The sequence below is a fragment of the Centroberyx affinis genome, unplaced genomic scaffold, assembly GCF_046629955.1.
Source record: "Centroberyx affinis isolate AG114_WGS23_722 - 3 ecotype Tasmania unplaced genomic scaffold, CSIRO-AGI_Caff_v1 ptg007319l_1, whole genome shotgun sequence".
Lineage (NCBI taxonomy): Eukaryota > Metazoa > Chordata > Actinopteri > Beryciformes > Berycidae > Centroberyx > Centroberyx affinis.
The window spans coordinates 37,731-59,476 of record NW_027283696.1 but is presented as its reverse complement, the minus strand read 5'-3'; the positions used below and the strand labels follow the sequence as shown (position 1 = coordinate 59,476).

Below are 21,746 nucleotides of genomic sequence, written 5' to 3'. Positions count from 1 at the left end.
ATTAGGTCTTTAAAAAAGCATAAATTAAATGTATTTCTGAATATAATATGCACATACATATACAGTATATAATGTATTATATGTGAAATTCTCAATGGGAATCAAGCCTGTTCTCACTGAGCTTATCCAGCCACCAGATGGCGACGTGATGATGTCAGTGACGTATAGCTGACCGGAAGCGGAAGTAACTTTTATCAATACAGTAAGATAGAGCTCATTTAAAATTACACATATAACGTCTTCTGCTAAATGCAATAGTCAAATTAAAACTTGACATTCATTACCCTCGTACTTTTTGTAACAACGAAAAATAAAGCATTGTTAATTTGTTTTTTTATTGTAGCTGGTCTCTTTCGTTTTGCTATTGTAGTTCAACGATATTTTTATTTTTAGTTATCTGTGTAACGTAACTAGACATTGTAAACATTTACATTACTGACCTAACGTTAAGTGCAATGTTCAGGAAATACCACATCCATATCATTTTTGTGTTTCCATTAAGTGACTTTCATCACTGAATACATTATAGTGAATATTTCATTTCTGTACTTCTGAAGAAAACGGGTGTTCGTCAATGAGGCTTTTATTTTGGAAGTTCGGCCGGACGTTCTATTTTTCATTCTTGCTAGCTTGACACTGGTAGCATAGCTGGCTAATTGAAGTGCCTGCCCCTGAAGAAATCGAGAAAGTCCCTTCCTCTTGGGGACATCAGTCAACATGACTGTGTTGTGGTGTAAAGTGTGACAACTAACGCCAAGATGATGAACGACATTATAGAGGAACAGGAGAGGGACACTCTTCTGGATGCACTACCAGAGCCACAAGTTTTGACGGTAATGTCAGCTAAAGCTAGCCGGCTAACGCCAGATAGTCAACATTAGACAGTTGGCTAGCTAACCAACCTAGCCAGTTGTGACAGCTCTGTAGGTGGGTCATACACAGAGAATGATTGTCAAGAACAAGCTTTCAGACTCAGAAGAAATTAATTGAGACTAAATGATATCTGTTCCATTAGTAGGTGTATTAACACGTAGAATTGATTACCTTTTCATGTAAACAGGGTGAACTGGTACATTTTGGCTGTGGCTGGTTAGTCGAGGGTTAGGGTTAGCAACCACTCTACCAACCACTTAGGCAGGAAGCCAACAATCACAGGGAACCAAACAATAGCTTATATAGCTTAAGGAACTTATAGCTTGTAGCTGGCAGGTGAATTTGGGGATCTGTGGCCACTGGGCAAAAAGTTATCTTATGAAGAGGAAGGAGTTCCAAGGCTATGAAAAAAAAGAAAAGGCCTTTATTGCATGACCAGTTCAAAAGAACATATATTATTTCACTTCACTGCCTTTCGGCTGTGCTGTGGCCTTCATCAGGGAGTGGCACACTAAACTACATGAAAAATGTGGCCTGAACGTATTTGAGTTGGTTTTAATATGCTCTTGCCATGGCATAAAGGAACTTTAAGAAACCCAAATGAAAGCACTCTCTATGCTCTCTTCTTCAAACTACCATATGAAGAAACTTAACTTGGGTAACATTTGCTAATATGAGAGACAGACTCTTCTTCATTTTACCCTGTATTCTGCAACTTCAGGGGCCCAGTAGCAGCACAAGACCCAAGACCGCTGATGGAGGCATCAGACCTGTGGAGAAAAGAGGACCTTACATCATGTCAAGAGCTCCAGCCATCCACCTCAAACTACGTATGCAATTCCTTGACTCATCACGATCAGAGACACAAACAAGCAGTTACTATGCCTGTCTGTAGCTCAGGGTTCCTTTCATGATTCCTTAATTGTTATTTTCACCGGTTCAGCTATGGTACATTCTGTTCCACGCTTCTCAAAATTGTACAGCTGAAGAATGCTGAATGTACTGGAAAACAGAGCTCAAGTCATATGACACTGATGAGCTGACTTTCCTGCAGTTTTATACAGGCTGCATGCATGGAAAGTGGTACTGTTCATAGTATGCTGTATCTTGCACTGTCACTTAGCAGCTTAGATACAAAGTCCTGTTGTCTTCGTACCAGAAAATGTACTGCATAGATGTACGTTGTCAGTGTCTCTGCTGCAATGTAACCAAGACAAATTTCTGCACCTTTATTGGACTTCACTAATGTGATTCTGATTCCAATATCCATTTGGTATCTAAAATCCCAAACTTAGTGTAGCGGAGTATTCCTGCATGAAGAATGCAAATGTCTCTTGTGTACAGGGAGGATTCCCCTATAGAGAGCGTGCAACTGTGAGTGTGAATTTGGTCTTTTACATTGTCACATGAGGCTGGGGACACACTTGAAGACTTTTAAAAACCTAATTGATTTTGAAAACGCACTGCATCACACACATATCGATGGATCTCACAGATTGTTTTCTTCTCAGTAGTAGATGTTTTCACACTAGACAATTAGGCAAGGACAGGGTATCACACACTTAAGGATATAACTGAAATTATCCTGCTGACTCCTGGTGCCGTTAATATGCACTGAAAAAAAATAAGCAACACAAAAAGAGAATTTGGAAAAGGTCGTGGCTGGAGAGACCCAGTCATCATGGGTTATACATATCTCATAAGAGTTGCAGGTGAGTAGGCTTCATCAGAAAAAAGGTAATAGTATAGAATTCTTCTGCCTCACCTCACTGTATAAACTCAGCTCTCATTGGCTGTTGGCAATGAATGAATCTATCTATGGTCCTCACACATTTCAGGACCCGTGCAGAAGTCAGGTCATAAATATCAAATATCAGGGCAGCCCAGATCAGTCTGCGAGTCGATCAGGGTTGTTAAGAGTGAATCTGTAAACCCCTCACACTACCAGATAATCTGTGCGAACAGTCGGTCCCAAAAAAGCCTCAGATAGGGGGTTCCCCTACCAATTGTTGGTATGGCTAAATATGGTTTTATGATTCTGATTCTGATTATTTATAGAAAAGCACAGGGAGATGGCGAGGAAAGCACTGAAGAAGAAAGCCCTCACATCAGGAGCTCCAGTGATGCAACAGCCCAGACAAGGAGCCAAGAGGTAAGGAAAGGAGGGAGAGGGAATGAAGGGGTGAGAGAGGAAGGAAAGAGACAGACAGAGGGAGAGAGGCGGGAGAGAGAGAAAGCTGCTTTTTTTTTGTGATGTGAACATGATGGAATGAAGATATTTTTGGTCGAGGTGATTTCAAGATTTTCTGGTTCTTCTTTTAGAACGGTGAAGTATAACAAGGGCTACGCTGCTTTGAGTCAGCATGCTGAGGATTCTCTGGTTGCACTGGACTCAGACAGGTGAGCTTACACTGGTTATACAAGAGCAAGGGCTGCTGAATTCCCATTCCTTTCTATGTTTCTATGTGTTGAACAGAATACAAGTTTTTCCTGAGCCAGTAGTCTATTTTGTATACAAGTACAGTAGTACTTGTATACCAAAGTCAAATGGCAAGTAATGACAAGCCTAGTTTCCATAAACCCATATTTCCAGGTGATCCATTATAAAGTTGTCCTATTGTGAACCCAGGTTTTTATTTTTACCTTACAGTGACGAAGAGATAGATTTTGAGCAGTATTCCTCAGGATACTCTTCAGCTGAGGTGAGTTGTGACATTCTTCTGATGCTCTCAGAATTATAATAACCACCTTGTAAAACTATGGCTGTGATTACCACTTGTCATTTTGAGATTGGTTTCTAAAGATGGGATTTTATTAAACCACATCTCTGTATGTCCACACTTGGCCTGAAAATGCCTGTTGTGCATCCCATGTGGCTGTATATATTGAAATACTGTGTCTGCAGTAGTTGTCCTCGCTCTCCTTTTCCATCTCTTTACATTGCTTCAATCCAGATTACACAGAATTCAGATCACAATGTGAGCCTGACCACCTCCATATCTGGGTTTGAAGACAACACTGAGCAAAATCCAATTTTTGGGCATCCAAAAATGTTACCTCATATATCCTTGCATAATCAGAAGATAAATGTTGCATTGGAATAACAAGGGAAACCGTAATCACAGTTACCAAAATCAGTTACCAAATCGCAATCCTGATTATATTGCGAGATGTAGTGATTATTAATTTATTCAAAGTCATTTTGTACTGTATTTTGACTATGTTCAACTACAAGGGGTAGTCTAAAATTCAATTTTTCAATATTGCCTAAAAGCCAACATTAATACAATTATTAATTATAAAATGGAAATGTGATATGCCACTAAACATGATTAATTGTGCAGTCCTATGTAAAAGTAATTGTTTTCAATGACCCTAAGCATTGTTTTACACCAGTGATGGAGACCCAACAGGCCACATGCAGCCTCCACACTTCTTACCCAGAATCTGAATCATTTAATGCACTAAACACAAATGTATAGGAATTTGTATTGGTGACATTGGTGCAACCCTCCCATTCAAGTGAGATTCATTAATAAAGTGGTTTTAAGAAACTAAAATAAAGAACACAAATGCAGATAAAACAAGGGATGGTATATCATAAACTCAAGGAAATGGGGCCAGATGTTGTGTGTGTTTGCATGCATTCATACATGGGTATTTTTTTTTTTTGCCTCCCCCTCAATGTTCTTCATGTGTCACACACTGAGCCTCTAGCTATTTCTTGATTTCAAATATGCTGCAAGGCTTGTTTAAAAAAATAAAAGCTATTCACTCTTGCACTACCTTTTAATAGAGTTTACTCTTACCTGTTTTCTTGCATTGTTTTTTGCATAACTGTAGCATTCCCAGCATACCATAAATACACACACAAAAATACAGGACATCTTATCCAAAGCGCCTCACAGTACAAGGAGTATATATATTTAGCATGGGTGTCCCCAGTCGGAATCGCACCCCTAACCCTAGCAGTGTTAGTGCCTTGCTCTGTCCATTGAACTACACAAACCCAGAATGGTTGGTAACAAGTAATGACTTTCTAATGCTAACAGTTATTCAAGTAAACATCATCGATAATTGGAAAATCAGATGTAGGCATGTCCCATTGCAGTGTGAGTGTTATTGTCTTGAACGGACATGTTTTAATCACTTTTGGGGTTCTACTATTGGAGATTATGTTGGCCCTGTCTGGAGGTATGAAAGCAAGTGACGAAATTTTGAACACCATCAATCGTCAAGGCAAAAACTAGGAAAACAGGGCCCAGATTGAAAATAACCAGAATTATCCTTTAGCCCAAATAAGACCTTAACCAGAGTATGGCCAATAGCCAGGTTACTCTGTGAGAGTAAACATGATCAGTGAGGTCTCTCTCTTTTCTCTCAGGTCCATCCTGACTTAAGCAGACAGCTGCTGCAGGACGGCTACCGTCTGGATGAGATCCCTGACGACGAGGACCTGGACCTGATTCCACCCAAAGCCATGGGCTCCTCGGTGTGCTGCTGCTCCGAGGGCCCGTCCTGCTCCATGCAGTGATGCCGGCGCCGTGGCCCGCACGTGCCCGGGCCGCTCTGTCACAAAGGCTCAGCTCCCGCCGTCGCCCTGACCTTAGCCACTGGTGACCGAAGCCTCCTTGTTACCCAAGCCCCACTGCTGCGCTGCCTGAGCACCTCCAGCTCCGAAGCCAAGTTTAAGCCCCGTTTATGCAGGGCTGCGTGCACCCAGATTGCTCAACACACATCAAAGCATGGATGGACGTCAGCCCAAGCCTTATCCACTGTGACCCCAAAGCTTGACCTTTTTTTCTTTTTATAGAACTACACGAAACGCTAACCCTGCCTCCGCTCCGAATAGAGTGGCAGAGTGATTAATCTTTTGGGAGATGCACTCATTGACCCAATGGAGAGCTGGTTACTGTCGTATCCTCTCTGGTCAACATGGTTAAGGGATATGCAGTACATGCATACAAATATGGCGTATTGTGCTTTAGCGTTCCAGCTCTTTGGTGAATTTGCCTTCCCCATTTTTTTACTCTTTTTGTTAAAATAAGTCATTTGACACCGCACTTGAGCATTAACATTCCCTGGCTAGTGTTGCATTGATTGGCCCTTTTCTGCAGTATCTATCTTCAAAACTTCATTTGAAGAGTTTCATTCCAAAATGAGATGCCCACCATTTAGAAGAAAAATGTGACCCCTACTCTGACAAAATGATTGCTAGCATGAAAGTAAACCTCACTAGACAATATTATTCAGGTTAATTATCTTGAGCCTTTTGCATACAAAAAAATGACATTTCAAAGGATGTAACCATCTTTTTTTATTCAGAATTAGATATGTAGCGTTTTGGAATGAAACCACTTCATTTGTTTGTGGCTCAGTTTAATAAGTTACTGGTTTATTCAGTAAGTTCCCTGCAACATAACTTACATTGAGTGTGATATTACAATGTTTACTTTGATGTAAATGGATGCTTTAATGTTACGTGTCGATTTCAGTACTCATGTCAGGCAGCTGTGTGTTGCTGTGTCCAAAACCACAGATGAAAAGTTTAGGTTAGACCCGGCATGCTCACATACTGGCACTTTCAGCAGCCTCAGATGTGTCCATCTTTGATGCGTTGTGTCTGGGGAGACCGAGTTCATTATGTTACGACTCAAGATGTCATTAATGTAATCACTGCCCACACAGGAATGACTCACTCATCCACTGCCTACATAAGATATACTTGGAGAGAAATGCATATGATGAAGTGAGATGTACACCATGTGAAAGAGTGAAGCGTACTTTTACAAAATGATACATGGCAAGAAATTAAACTACATTATGGCATATTTTAAAGGATAGTAGGTAACTTAAATTCTTTGATTGGTGACAGTTTTACAGATTAGATTCTCTGTATTGTAGAAATGAGTTTAATTCCAGAATGCAATATCCACCACTACAAAAATGACTCCTGCTGTTACATTATGGATTACTGTTAAAGTTATGAGTCATCTTAAGACCTTTACTTACTAAATAGATGCACTTTTGAAGATAAAATCATGTGCATTTTTAAATATTGATAAAAATGGATATAAAGGATTTTGGAGTGAAACTTATGAAAGATGGATTTCGGGTAATTATTTTTTTCCTCCAAAATGTGTAGTATTTTGGAATATAACCCTTCATATGCCATCCTTTTAAAGGAAAGTATCCAAAGTCACTCTTCAGAAAATAATTTTTTTTGTGATAATTTCCAACACATCAGTGTTTCTGGATTGGGATAACAGATTTGTGTTACTTTACACCACGTGTTAATAATATTTGTTCTGTCGATATTTACTAACGTGTTGGAAAGTAACACACTAGACACACAGATGTGCTGAAAATGATTCAGCCTTTTATTTTTGTTTTATTTTTTTCACTCTGCAAATTGTATGCGTGTGTGTGTGTTTTCATCACTCATTTGATGTCTGCATTCCACTGTTTCTTAACGCTGTTGATTTTGAAACCGTGCATTGAAGAATACTGTCTTTGTTCAATATCAGAGCAAGTGACTGTGATCACTTCCTCAGGAGACCTTGTGTGTGTGTGTGTGAGTGTGAGTGTGTGAGAGTGTGTGTGTGAGTGAGAGAGTGAGGGAGCAACTACAAAGTTATTTGGTTAGTGTTAGCGAGCAGCTGTCTCAGAGCAGATTTGTGGAAGAATTAGAGGTTGGGGTTCTTGCACACATCTGGAAAAGTATGAAAAATAAAATTCCAGATCTTTAACACTTTGGAAATTGCACAAAAAATCTGGAAAAGTGCAGAAATATCAGTTTCAGTCCAGATGAACTGTATATATGACTGCACATTTTATGTAGCTACACACCCCATCGTCGTTTCACATATTGTGATATTGGTTGTTGTGAGGAATAACGTTCAGCTATAGAGCAGTGTGGCCTAGCTGAACGTCATATTGCCCATCTGAACACCCCCAAAAAACCTAAATCTTCAACTCAAAGTTAAGGTCTGAAAAGAGTGAGTTTTTGTAATAGAAAATGTGTAGGAACCCTGATTTGGGACTTCACAGGGTTGGGGTCAATTCACAGTCAGTAAATCCAGGAAGAGCATTTCACCAAAAATTCAAATTTTGAAAAACCTTTGCCACAAAAACATTGCAAAATAATTGAGAATGAATGCTCTGCCATTTGTAAATGTTTTTGTGGTTTGTATGTGCAATTTGATTTCTCTTATATAATGTATTCTGGAACCCTTGCACTCCTTACTAGTGGTTATAATGTGAGTGATTTAGGAACTGAGGCTTATTCTACTCTGGATAAGCAGCTAAATGCTTTAAATGTAAATGAGTTGATGGAATTTAAAGTGTATTGACCCCAGCCCTGATGCTGCACCATGCTGTTTATGTAAATGTACATAAATATTGCACTCAACACCACTTGTCAGTAGCAAGTACACTTGACTCGCCTGTACTATGCAACTATGGGGACAATCTGCTTATTAACTAACATTGTGACAATATACCAAGTGTTACTGAGTGCTAAATGCAATAACTTGAATTGTTATTTTAAGATGGGAAACACTAATCTTTTTTTATTTGATTATACTGTCTATTGTTTTACGTTATTGAATAAAATTGTTATCTATACTTTGACATGTGTAACACTGTGATTATGATTATTAGGAATCATTTCCTGTCTTAAAGGTGGTTGTGTGCAGATGTGGTATGTGAATGGGGCCTGCCATTATGGTCATTATATCATATTGCTTGCATCTGGTTGTCAAGACAGTAACCATTTTGACCACGGTGATACTTTTTTATTTCCACAAGGGGGCAGAGTGTAGCCATGCTGTACTGTCAATGCAACACCTTTAGCACCTCATTATGCAATCTGACATTGGGTTTTTGTCCTATTTGATTTACACAGTTCAGTATCATGATTATCACGTTATGTAGCTTTGATCAATATAATAATACAGAGCGAGCTGGCCTGTTGTCATCCTTTTCAATGCAGCAACAGGCCCTGTGTATTGTCCAGGTAAGTGTTTGGATAGATAGCATTGAGAGCCTTTTATCCTCCATTAATAAGACATCTGGGGCTGTGATGGTCTCGTTGCATTTTGCATGGGGTGTAAGTATTCAGCCATCATGAAACTCAACTCTGGAATTTTGTTTATAGTTTCTTTGAGTATATTTTATTATTTTCATGGATACAGTACATGTTCATAAATGCATGTTTACATTTAAAAGGCTATTCTTGATATTTTACCAGGATATCCGACACTATATAAGTACAATGCAATAAGAATGCTGTGAAATTGATGAATGTTTTCTTTAAGGTTAATATGATGCACCCCTAGCTACTGTGTATGCTGTATCTACTTTTATTGTTAGTTATTTATTGAATATCCTTATAAATAAACAAAAATACTAAAACGCAAAACAAAGTTGAAATGACAAGTACAACAACGGATTAAAGTAAAAAAATGGAATAAAGTAAAAGGCTGTGAGACTTGTTGCTGTCGCTGGGCGGGCCCTAATGCTGCTGTGCGCCCGGGCGGGGGGTGTCAATTGAAGGGGAGGAAAAAAAAAAAAAAACGAGTGAAGGGAGTTACCTCAACGCTTTCCGAGATATGAGATCGGACCATTTTCCTGTCGGTCCCCTTTTCTATTAAAGAAGGAAACAAGGAAAAAAAAATTGGGAAAAGAAAAGAAACCGATACAACCAAATTTGGAGAGGTCGCGTAGAAGAGAGCATTTTGCGCCTTCCTGCCGGGCGGATCAACTGAAATCTCCGGTGCATGCACAGTATTTCTCTCCCCGTGTGTGTGTGCGTGTGTTTACAAGTGTTTGAAAGAGTGCCAGAAACGAGGGAAGAAGGAGGATAAACCCAAGGAAGGAGGGATGGTGGACAATTCCGGCAGCAGCAAGGCGCAAATGGTGAGTTGTGACTCCGCTTTGGCGTCCTAATTTATTTCTCCTATCATTGCCAGGGATTTAGTCGAGGCTAAAAAACACCTTAAACTCACTTTATCCACATTTTAAATTGTGGAATAGTTTACTCACCATTTTAGGCTGACATCCCTAAGATAAAATACACTTTAATATCCCTGTAGGGTTTTACAGTGTGTCTGTAGCACTCAATAGTGAGTTTATAGTGACCTTATGGTGCTTGATGGTATTTTTGTCGCCTATGGTATCACTATAGTATTCCTATAGGATATTACATAACGTTTATAGTTTTACTGTGGTGTTCGTATAGTATCCTTCTGAAACTTACTAGGGCTACATACTTCTACTGATGGTAAGTTATAGGCTGTGTGCACAGGGCATTTTCAGGGAGAGGGGTATAAATTAATGTTTTTCTGACAGTCTAATTGATTTGTGTTTCTACTGGCGGTTGTTTGCCTTATGATGACTGGAGGTCAGTTTACCCTACTTTTTACTTAACACTACATCACTGGTTTCTACCGGAGGCTATTTGAAGGCGTAAAAGGCTACTCAAGTATGCATACTTTGCTTTGATAACAACGTTCAAACTTGCATCAGCATTGCGTAATGGAAAAAAAATAACCTGTAATATTCCTATTGCTATTCCTAGGGATTTACAGTGTGTCTGTGGTACTCACTAGTGAGTTTATAGCGACCTTATCATACTTTATGGTATTTTTTCTTTCTTACTATAGCATTTTCTGTTTTTGTATTTTTTTTTACTTATAGTGGCTGCATGATATGAGTTTTGTGATATTTGTGTAGTATCCTTCTAAAATGTGTTATAGGATTATTCTACCTTTTTGTAAGGTTTGACTTGTGTACTTGGTGAGGCTGTTGAGCCTGGTTATATTGGTTACACTGTTAGTGAATTTTCCTGCCTAATGCTGCTGCATTGTTTCTGCTTTCACACATGCCCACGTCTGTGTGTTTAGACTCGCAGACTTACTTTAGATGCAAATGTTTATAACTTGCGCCACCATAGTATATACACCAGTTCAACTGTTTATATCAGCAAATCTAGTTCAGATTTATTGCTGTGATGATGCTGATTTTCTAACTTTTGCCTCAGTGGGGCTGAACTAAGGGTAGCCTGGTTCAAACACTGACTCAAGTGAATGAGTAAAGGAGTTACAACTTAGCAAGCTTACTACATCAACTAAATGAAAATAGTGGTGGCCGGATGCTGTGTTCATGTTCGCCACAGTTTTGTTTCCCTTCTAGCTTTGATTTAGGGTGATGTCATTTGATCCTATATAACCAGATCTAATGGGTAATTAGATTTCAGTTTATGGTTGGTCATCCATGCCTCCCTCTCCTCCTCCTCCCACAGCCCAGCATGTCTCAAGAGCCCGGCGTGGGGAGTGCCTTTCCTCAGGGCGGCTCCACAGGGGGGATGAAGCTGGAGGCTGTGATGGAGCAGCTCCAGCGCCAGCAGCAGGCCCGGCTGGAGATGGAGCGCAAGGAGAGGAGGCTGCGAGAGGCCCACATCATGTACGCCCAGCAGGTCGCCGCCCAGCAGGCCATCCTGGCGGCCGCCCGGGCCTCCGGGGCCAGCTTCATGGGCAAGGGCCTGGCTGGCGGGGTCCCCGGCGGAGGGCTGCCCCCTCGGGTGTCCAACCAGAGCAGCGTGGACTCGGAGAGAGAGGACGAGGAGGACAGGGGCCGGGATTCTGGGGACGACGACGACGACGAGGAGATGATGGAGGGGGATGAGGGCAGCGACGAGGAGGAGAGCAGCGCCAGCGGCCTGGAGTTCCTCCGCAAGCAGACCCTCGCTCTGCAGCAGAGCGCCTCCCGCTTCCCGGCCCGTCCGTTCGCCAGTTACGCGGCGTCGGCCCCCCAGCGGGCGGCGTCGCCCCCCGTCAGAGTGAAGCAGGAACCCGACGAGGGCCTGTCTCCTGCAGGGCCCCACTCCGCCACCTCCCCCAACGGACAGGCCGACTGGAGCTACGACGATCACTTCAAACAGGTTAGCGTGCCGCCTTGGCTTCCTGCCAAACCGTTTCCTCCTTATTACATCAATTCCTGTTTTGGTCTGTTCCTAGTTATGTCTTCAAAACACACCCCTCTAAACCATGTGTCTTTTCAAAGTCGTCTGCCTGACATGTTTATGAAAAAGCAGAACTGCCCCATCTGAAAAAGTTTTGGACATTATCTCTGAAGATTTCCCCTCTGCTGCCCCTAATCTGGCATCAAAGTTGTGCTATCTCTCCTTAAATGCAGCGGGTCAACAGAGAGCTGTGTAATCACAACACAGATGTCCCTCTGTCGTTTAGTGTCACCAGGAGAGGAAATGCCTTTCACTATTATCCACTCTTCCGTCTTGTGTTTTGTTTGATTGCTCAGCCCGGCCCCCTGCTGTGAGCGACGGCATAATCTTGGCCGTGGCACAACCTCTCAAGCGGTATCTTTGTGAGACACTTCAAATCTCTGTGGAGGGTTGACCGCCCATTGGCTTTTGTGGCTAAAAATCCTCCTAAGTGAGTCCTGGCAGTGGGCCAGGCTGGGGCGCAATGCGTTCACGCTCACTAACTCTCTCGCTCTGCGCTCTCATTCTCTGTGTGTGTGTGTGTGTGTCTCTCCCTCACTCTCGGTCCCTCTCGGCGCTCCGCTCAGGCTCTGGTTTGGCCCTGATCCAGGTAGCGGAGTCAGGCAGGGCAGGGCTGCTGCTGCAAGGCTGCGGGTGGTTGGCCGGGTCAGCACGAGGCTTTCGGGGGGGGGTGTGGGGGATGGGAGGGTTAGAGGTAGTGCACAGTAGCAGCGCCTTACGCCCCCCTCAAGAGTTTCGGCTGCGCGCCAAGTGCACTTTCCCTTGAAGGTAAATATTGCCTCACCGCAGTGTTACAGAATGCTGGAATGCTAACTGGGAGCCAAGCCGGGCTCCATGTGGTTTAGCATCAGCGCTAGGGAAGTAGCAGCTTGAAGAGAGCCCAGCAGCAGTTGGGTGATATAAAAAGCCTTAGTTGCACAAGAGTGGGCCGTGTCAGAGGACGTATGTGTGGCTGATCAGTGGGCTGAGGGTGCTGGACTATCATGTGCCAGGATTTTATTACTGTCTATTTATAAAGTGCAGGGGTGATGGTTGACAGGGAAGCTCAGAAATGACAAGCAGAGTGAGCCATGGATTACAGAGACGCTGAGAGCAGGCAGTAGTATAGTGGCAGGAGGCGGAGTACTAGCGGTGGTAGCAGTAGTATTTTTATTATTATTGTGGATCAAGAACAGCCTCTGTTCTCACGGGGATCTGCCGGTCGGCCAGAGCAGCCGGAGGTTATCAAGAACATCACTGTACCACAGTGGAAAGTGAATGCAGTGGAGTTTGACTGCATTGTTTAGGCTGCTTATTGTTTCCAAAGGTGTCAGACAGAGAGGGGTGGTATTGTTCTGCGAGGTGGCCGTGCTTTGTGTGAACCTTGTGTCAGAACAGAAGATCAGAGCAGCAAAGTTGTAGCTGACCAGGGCCCTATCTGTGGCCCAGTGTCTTTTATTAGGAGAGGCGGGCTGAGCCTGGGGGTTGGGGGAGGCATTATGGGACGAGAATTGGTCTGGCCTTTTTTTGTTTCCTCTCTTTTATCTTTCCTGTCATTATGTCAGCTCTGCAGTATTTAATGACGGCTCATCTCTTCAGGCAGTTTCAGGTTGCACCGCTGTAGGGGGAGGGGGACAGTGGAGGCAGGGGAACTGTTTTTTTTGATGTCATTGTCTTCGAGAGGCCAGAGACAAGCCCGGCAGATGCCGCAAATACCGTCCCCACATAATGGTGGGGGGGAGTACATTTATTATGTTCTAAAAGCAGTGGCAGAGGGGCGATGGGATGACTGGCTTAAAGTGGCTGTACAGCAGAACATTTACATTAACATTTACATTTTATGTAGGCAATGCCGTCAGGTGGAGGCTTTTATTCAGAGTGCCTTACAGTACTAAGTGTGCCATGGGTGGCCCTAGTAGGAAACAAACCGATAACCCTGCCATGCTCTATCTGTTGAGCTATAGAGGGACACATTTTAGGAATATAGCTGACACTCTTATCTAGAGCAAATTACAATGAGTGCAACAGAAGAATGAACTTAAATTCCTAGATTACAAACATTACAAGCAACTAATGGTAAGGAGTGCAGGGGTCAGAGTCACAGCACCCAGACAACAGATGGAACATGTGCAACATGTCGCAGATATGACAAAGAAGAACCAGGATACATCTTTGTAGTAATAATGTAACACATAGATCTATTGGCTGTAATGATCTTCACCCAGCAACACTCGAACAAGCATTTGATTAGCCCATCTTGGAGTACTGTACTCATGAGTGTTTGGAGTGTGTATGAGTGGTGAGGGATCATACAGGTCAGATGGGGGTGGACAGACACGGGTAGCTAGTGTTTTTGTGTCAGTGATGTATGTGCGGTGACCTCGGCCCTGCCCTAAACAGCAGAGTAAATAATTGTCAAATAAGGGGACGGACAAAGGCGTCGCGTGGAGAGAGAGCTGGGGAGGGTCAACTGGCCCTGGCCGGCCGGCCTCGGTACTCTGGCCTCCGCCGCAGCGGGACAGAGGCTGGGTGACCCCTGTAATCTCCCCCGCTCCTCCCCCCGGCCCCACACACACATTCACACACCCCTCCTCTCCCCCTGATAATCCCTGTGTGATTAATAGAGTTTTAATCATGCCCGGAGACCATGGGTTGTGTCTTAGGTCCCACTGGGAGCGGCAGCAACACTTCAGCTGGCCGTTGTACAGTGCTGTAACTGAGAAGCCTTCTAGGGCAGGCTACAGGTGGGTTGGTGGTGGCTGTGGTGGTTTTGGTTTCACCGGTTTACCAGTTTCGTTGTGTTCGCACGCTCTTTATTCCCATGCACCTCTGCCTCCTGACAAATGAGACAAAATGGAGGCAGCGAACAGAGCAGAGCAAGTCTTCATTTGCATTGTTGTGATCACAGAGGTAGAATGGTGACTAAGCTGAGAGAGAGAGAGAGACAGAGAGAGAGACTCTCATCACATCATTTAACCCCTGAGCCCTGCCGCTGCTGCCCAGGCATCGAAACCTGTTTGTTTGAGCCAATGCTATTGCATAATTTAGCTGTCGCCCCAGCAACGCATCAGCCAGGAAGTGGGGAGCTGCACGGCTGCAGCGCAGAGATCGATGCCGATTGTGTGTGAGCTTTTAGAGGCAGGAATGTTTGGCCTCGTTTATGGTTCATTTATGATAAATGAGGAGGACATTGTATTTAGCAGATGGGCTCATGCATTTTGACAGTGGAATGTGGAACAAATGTACCCTGATGCATCGGCCCACCGCTAGAGTGTGGTTGGGAGGGCCGCTGGAAGTGTGAGAAGCGTATCCCACCGTATCTCTGCGCGATGCTGCGGTGGGAGCTAGGAGGCCCCGCCGCCTGGTGCCTCACACAGCTGGAGACTCCAGCCTGATCCGCTTTCTGCCCTCCGAAACTTCTTGTTTGGCGTCTCACATGCCACAACTGTCAGTGGGTTTTAAATGGTTTAGTTTGTCTTATTCCGTTTGAGCCAGGCTTATCGGTTTACTGGACTTCCTGTTATGCTGATGTAATAAGGCTGGAGTTACAGTCAGAACCCTGTTTGTCCAAAACCCTTCAAATGGAGGTCAAAAGGAGATCCATTAAAATGTGTTGCGGCGCTTACTCATAATAAGAAACAGGAGTGTGTACCTAACATAAAGACCTGTATTGTCTTAATTAGTATTTGAAACAACATAAGGTCTGCCATTTGGTGGATGCTTTATCCCAAGTGCCTTACCATGAGTACATACATTTTTAGTATGGGTGGCCCCAGTGGGAACTGAACCCTAACCCTGGCAATGTTAGCACCTTGCTTTACCCATTGAGCTACACAGGGAATAGAACCACTAACACTGACATTGCAATGCCATGCTCTAGCCAGTGAGCTATTAATGGCTTTATTTCCATCTCTCAACAATAATATTCCAGTAACTGGAAAATTGAGCTTGGTTTGAGTGGAAATGATCACAATGCTGAAATCAATTACACTGCCTGGCAAAGCGTGTCAAAATGTGAAACATGCATGTCAATTGAACAAAGAGCAAGAACATTCGTAGTGCCTTTTATTTAAAAGGCTGTTGTAGTAATTCTGTGAATTTGTAATGAGGTCATTAGCATATTTTGTTAATGCAGTGGAACTGTACTGAAAAATTAGAAATACTTAAATGTCTCTATTTCTTTATTCGCTAGACAATGAGCAGCATGAGAAAATGTATTGTGATGGCTTGATTGACCAAAGCTGTACTTTCCCCACTGTTATCTCTCCACCTACAGTACAGACAGTTTGAATCCTGTAATAAATCACATCTCGGATAATAAATGCTTCTCAGATGTGGGTCCCTGGAACAAAATAATCACAAATGGGGGTCCTTGACCTTGCGTGTATCTATTGAAGCGGTATTTGTCTTGAAAAATTAGTGTTCACCTACAATAAGTCATTTTCTTGTTACATGTATTTGTGGAGTATTCATGATACCTTTACTTAAATTGCTGAATGTCCCATTGACCCACAGGGGACCCTCAGCTTTTGTAGTTTTTCTTCTTGGTGCCATTTTATACGTTTGAATCTCTTTAGTCCCTCATCAGGGCCTGCATTTGTCATGTGAAATGACTTCATGACTGAAAAATGCTATTACTAATGGCATTTGTGATTAATGGTCTGGACACTAAATGGCTAACCTCATTTCCAAATTTGGCCGCTTTACTACAACACTGATCTCAATGCAGATTAAGCTGGCTAAAGGTGTCTGATTCCAGCTTTATTTTTAGCACCATGGCTGGCAGGCTATTTCTCTCTCTGTCCTTATTCTCATGTCATACATTTGTCAAACTAAAGCAGCTTTCATCTTAAATGCATAACGTGACGCAGCCTCTGGGGTTAACATTTTGCTGTGTTTCTTTGAATCCACAGAGTTCATACCTGGAGCACTTCATGTAAGAATTAATACGTTTATTCCCTGTCTTCTCATTAAGTGCTGAACTCTCAAAGTTACTGTTTTCCTAAACTGGATTTTGGTAGTGTAACATTTGTAACTCCTTGAACAGACTAAGCTGAGGTCTAGTGTTTACATATTCAGTTATATGGTGCGTTGTCGGGATTTTTCAGTTTATGTTTGTAGCTCAATGCTGTGTGAACCTTTGCTCTGCCTCATTAACAGCAGGCCTCGGCTGGCCGGGCTGGATGGAGGCGACTGGGCTTTTAGCTCTGGACGGCCTCTTTAATGGCATTTTTCTGATAGAGACTGCTCCGTGCTTAATGTAGCCCAACTGTTACGGCATGTTTAGTTTGTGTCGGTATGGAAACAAATGAGAGCCTGCAGAGCCGCACGATTAGTCATGTGTAATCGGATTTCGCAATGTCAGTTTCATGAAATTCTACATGATCTACATTGAGTTTAATTTCATTGGAAATATTCCTTGTATTTGAAAATAGTCAGGGTATTGATGTGAGATATCAAAAGTGGAAGTGGAATAAATTTGTTCCTCAAATCATAAAGACTAATAATTATGATTTAATAGTTGCGATCATAACATATATCAAAAACCCAAAGCATGCAGCCCTTTAACAGCGGATGAAATAGAGGAGGCTTGGACTTCTGTTGGAGCAATCTAAGATGACAGTCTGATCACGCTGGCATAGACCTGGCTTCTTCTTGCGCTGGCCGAGCTTGTGCTGTCCTGCCCCTAACAGCCAAGTGTGGAAGATTCCTCCAGCCCCAGAAATAGAGGTATTGAATTTAGTAGGGAGATGAAGGGGGGAGGGGGAGGAGATGTTGTGGAAGGAGAAGAGGGGTTATTGGTCTGTCTCAACACACTACACAGCCCCACCCAGAGGAAACATTCCAGACGGAATTAAAGAGTTAACTCTTCAAACAGTGAGCATTCCCACCGGGGGCTCCCAACAAGAGACGGGGGGGTGATGGGGTGGGGGGTGGGGGGTGGGAGCATGTCCGTGCTGCAGTCAGGCCCCTGATTGGTGATCCTTTAATTCATTTCACTCAGTGTCGCAGGGGCTGTAAAAGAAAAAAGCAAAAGGGCCTGAATGGGAGGAGCTGGAGGGGAGGGCCGCTGGTGCAGGCAGAGACACTTATTTTATTTGTCTGAGTCCCAAAGGGCACATCTGCTGCTGGAAGGCAGGAGGAGGCTCCTCATGGAGGGTCCAGAGTCCCCCTCACCTCCACCACACCGCGGCCCGGTCAAACACTGCTCCTAATTGGCAGCGTCTAGTCTGTCATGATGACTCTACCATCCGCACACAGGGCCACTGGTTTTTTACGTCTGTTAAGTTAAAGGGCGTTCAGTTCAGTTCAGAGACCCTCAGTCCTTGAGGGCGTCCGCAGCAAAATTAGCAATAGTTCAATTTCACTGTTATTTAATACGCTTGAAGTTAGCACAGTACGAAAGTGTAAGAATGACTAATCTGATCAGAGGTTTCACTCTCTCAGCTGTTATCTCCTATACACAAAAACGTCCTAGATGTAAGTAATTTGGACGAAGCCTTTATCGCATGGAGGTCTGTGGTCTAAAATGTCGTGCTTTAAAGTATTTGTAGTACTTGCGTAGTTGAAGATTAAATCTGTTGATTTCAGCTGCTGTGGTAATGTCACATTTATATCTATTAATGGCTTGTATTGATTGTGCACCCACTGATTGTGCCACAGTGATCTAAATACAGATAAGGATTATATTTAGGTCTACTAGCGTCATGCCTGATTTAAATCCAGCATCTCTTTTCTTCCTTCTTTTTCTTCCTCTTTTCATTTGTAGTATTTAGTTATCTATCTATCTTTAGCTGTCGTCATCTAGATCATACTTCAACTCTCCCCATTGCTCATGGTTTTAGCTCCTTCCGAGAGATGGTTGTGTTTGATAATGCAGTCGTTGCCAAGCTGGCAAGTCCATTTCCTTTGTGGTTTTATTGTCCATGTTCTTTAGTGATTTGCATGGTGGTTTGGTGCATGTTTGTGTTTTATCTAGCCTAACCTCTATAATGACATAGATGTGTTGCCCAACTCAGCTGACCTATTTTATTTTCATCCACCATGTATAGCCATCACCATTGTGAGCACAAGGTCGTCTTGCCTTTGTATGAGTCAAGCTTAGGTAATGGCTCCTGCGACACCATGCAAATTACTCTTTGGATCACTCCTCATGCGCATCGTCACTTAGGGCCACACTGCTCCTCTCCATCTAATTGAATTGAAAGGCAAAAACTTCTCACATTTAAATGCAAATGGTGCATGTCCATTAGGGTTGTCACACTTTTTTTTTCCCAAATCGACCCTGGAGGATTGACTTCCTTGCTTCTAATGGAAACCGAGCTACTGATGGCTGCTGTAATCTGATCAGTTGGTAGTGAAACCACAGCCCCCCCCCCCCCCCCCCCAACGCTGGTTCCATTCGTCCTTTACGACCACTCCCACTCAGCATATCTCAACACCTGCTCTTTAATGAACGCAAACAGAGGAGGGGAAATGGCTGAATGAAACAAAGACATCCACCAACGCCTTTGGCAGCTGCAGGGAAAGAGAGCCTATAGGTCATATGACACTGTTGAGCAAAGTCTCCTGGAGTTTCATACAGGCCAGCTGTATGTATGCAGAGTGATATGTATAGTCTACTGTCCGTACTATGTCTTGCACTGACCCTTTGCACAGTATGTGAGGCCCTGGTGTCCTTGTACTGTGTGTGGTCTCTATATACTGTGAGTCTCTACATTTTCACTGTCTTTAGATAAATTCCCTTGCATTTATTGTACTTGGCAATTAAAGGGATTTTGATTATCCATTTATAATGTAAAATCCTAAACTTGGTGTAGCACAGTATTGCTGGGGACGGGTAGATGTTGGGTTTCCTGCATGGGACACCCTGGTGCAAATCTGCGTTGTTACATTGTTATGCAAATTTACATTTTGCATGAAGGATTTAAGGTATTCTGATGATGTCATCTCCCTGACTCCATGCAAAGTGACTTTTTATCATCAGTGATGATGGTCTGGGTCAAGTTTTTAGAGACAATAGTGGTCCATGGTGTTAAAATCCCCATACAGGACTGCACAATTGGAAGATTGGATGCCATTGCTTGATTTGCCAAATCTGTGTAATTACATATTTTCTCCAACTGTCAATTTGATAAGATTAATTTTATTGATCCCTTGGGGGAAACTGGGATATTTGTGCTGCAAAGAATATGAGCATAGGTTGGAGAAAACATCTGTCATTTGATCATAATCACCTGTTAATTTATTACAATTGGCTGCTGTTGGTGATGTAACAGAGTGCTATAAATAGATTGAATCACTATTGTGTTGTATCAATCAGCGTTAGAGAACAGAAAAACAGACATTTACATATTTATCAAAATCCCATCTTCTTGCAATGGGGAAATTGCAGTAGTAAATATTGGATTTTGGATTGTTTTTCTGTTAATTGTGCAGCCCAAGGCCATCTTGACCCCAGCCATGCTCCTTGTTGAAAGGGCCGGGCAGCGGGGAGCAAGGAGGCGTGGAGGTGAAGAGTGAGAGGTGTTGGTCTATTGTTAGTGGCTTTCTTGGCCGTCTCCCGCCACTGCTTTGGCTGAGCTCCAGCCCAGTGTCAGGGGCCCGTAGGTGCTAACTGGACCACTGTGTCAAAGGCCCTTGGGTAAACACAGCAGCTGACTGGAGCCTGGCACAAAGCCATCCAGAGGAGAGCGAGGTGAAGGAGGTTTCGCTATAGCACGCCTGCTTGTCAGTCTGTCTGCACACTAGCTGCGCTGCCTGCCAACATCCTATGTAGTTTATAGTAGCATGCGGCTAGGTTGTTCGTCTGCCAAGTCTTCACACATAAGCTGAGCGTAATCGTGTGCCTGGAAGCAGCGGCCACCGGCAGACGAGGGAGGAAAGAAAAAAAGAAAAACTTCTGGCTGCTGTCAAGGAAACGTCACATTAGACTAAAAGCAGTGTGTTCTCCGCTCAGCTTCCAACATTTATTCTACATTCAAGGCATTTAGCTGACGCTCTTTCCAGAGTGATTTACAGTGAGAGCAACAGTATAACAGGCTTCACACTTCCTGGATCATGGTCATTACAAGCAACCAATAGTAAGCAGTGCTTCTGTAAAAGCCACAGGCTAAACAGTAGATGTAACAAATGTGGTAATCCTAGAATATGTATGTATGATAGATTTGTGCTACGGTACACACAGCTTCACATCGAAAAACAAAGCTTATTCTCCTCAGCATGTGTACTGTCCTGTTTGTAGTGAAGTTGTTTATTTTAGCTGTATTGAACTGTAGAGCTATGCTGAAAAATATTGAATTATTAGTTTTTCTTTTGGATTAAATGTGCCACAAGAAATGTGTTCTTTGACCTGCTGTTGCTAAGACATTAGTTATCCTTTCTTTCCAGTTAAAATGTTTTGAGAGTTTCTCAGAAATAGTGTGTTTTATCTGTCAGTGTGCTTAAGATGCAGAAATGTAATTGAATGAAACAAGCTAAATAAACAGTTGACCGCAATATCACATTTCAGGAAAAAAAAAAACCCATCAGGCTCTGACCTTTTGCTGATCTGGTTAATAGACAATCACATTGAGAATAGTACTATGGACCATGTCAGCTGCAGTCGATAATTTCAAAAGCCATGTTAGTAAATGATTAAAGAGTGGCACAGAAAATTGAATTATTAACAGCAGGGCTTTAAGGGTGGGACTGCAATGAATATAGGTTATTATAGTCCTTCAATGTAGCCAGAGATGTGGAGGTTATTATCAGAAACATAACTCCATTGGACGGTGTCCTTCAGTATCTTGCAGTGAATATTTGAATATCATTTTTTTTCTAAAGCCCTGTACATTTAATTACTCGACTACAATAAAAAATATTTGAATAC

The 21,746-nt window shown here is 42.9% G+C and overlaps 1 protein-coding gene and 1 pseudogene across 1 annotated transcript; both read left to right on the top strand.

Annotated features, from left to right (window-relative positions):
* The first annotated feature begins 640 nt into the window (after positions 1 to 640).
* fam219b (family with sequence similarity 219 member B) lies at positions 641 to 8,778 on the top strand. Its single transcript, XM_071513556.1, has 6 exons — positions 641 to 833; positions 1,595 to 1,703; positions 2,932 to 3,025; positions 3,196 to 3,273; positions 3,524 to 3,575; positions 5,258 to 8,778. Exons 1-6 carry the CDS (start codon positions 759 to 761, stop codon positions 5,405 to 5,407), a joined length of 558 nt encoding a protein of 185 aa, XP_071369657.1. The 5' UTR covers positions 641 to 758; the 3' UTR covers positions 5,408 to 8,778.
* A 940-nt stretch (positions 8,779 to 9,718) lies between these two features.
* Positions 9,719 to 21,746, top strand: part of LOC139639458 (AT-rich interactive domain-containing protein 3B-like) — a 49,750-nt pseudogene continuing 37,722 nt past the window's right edge.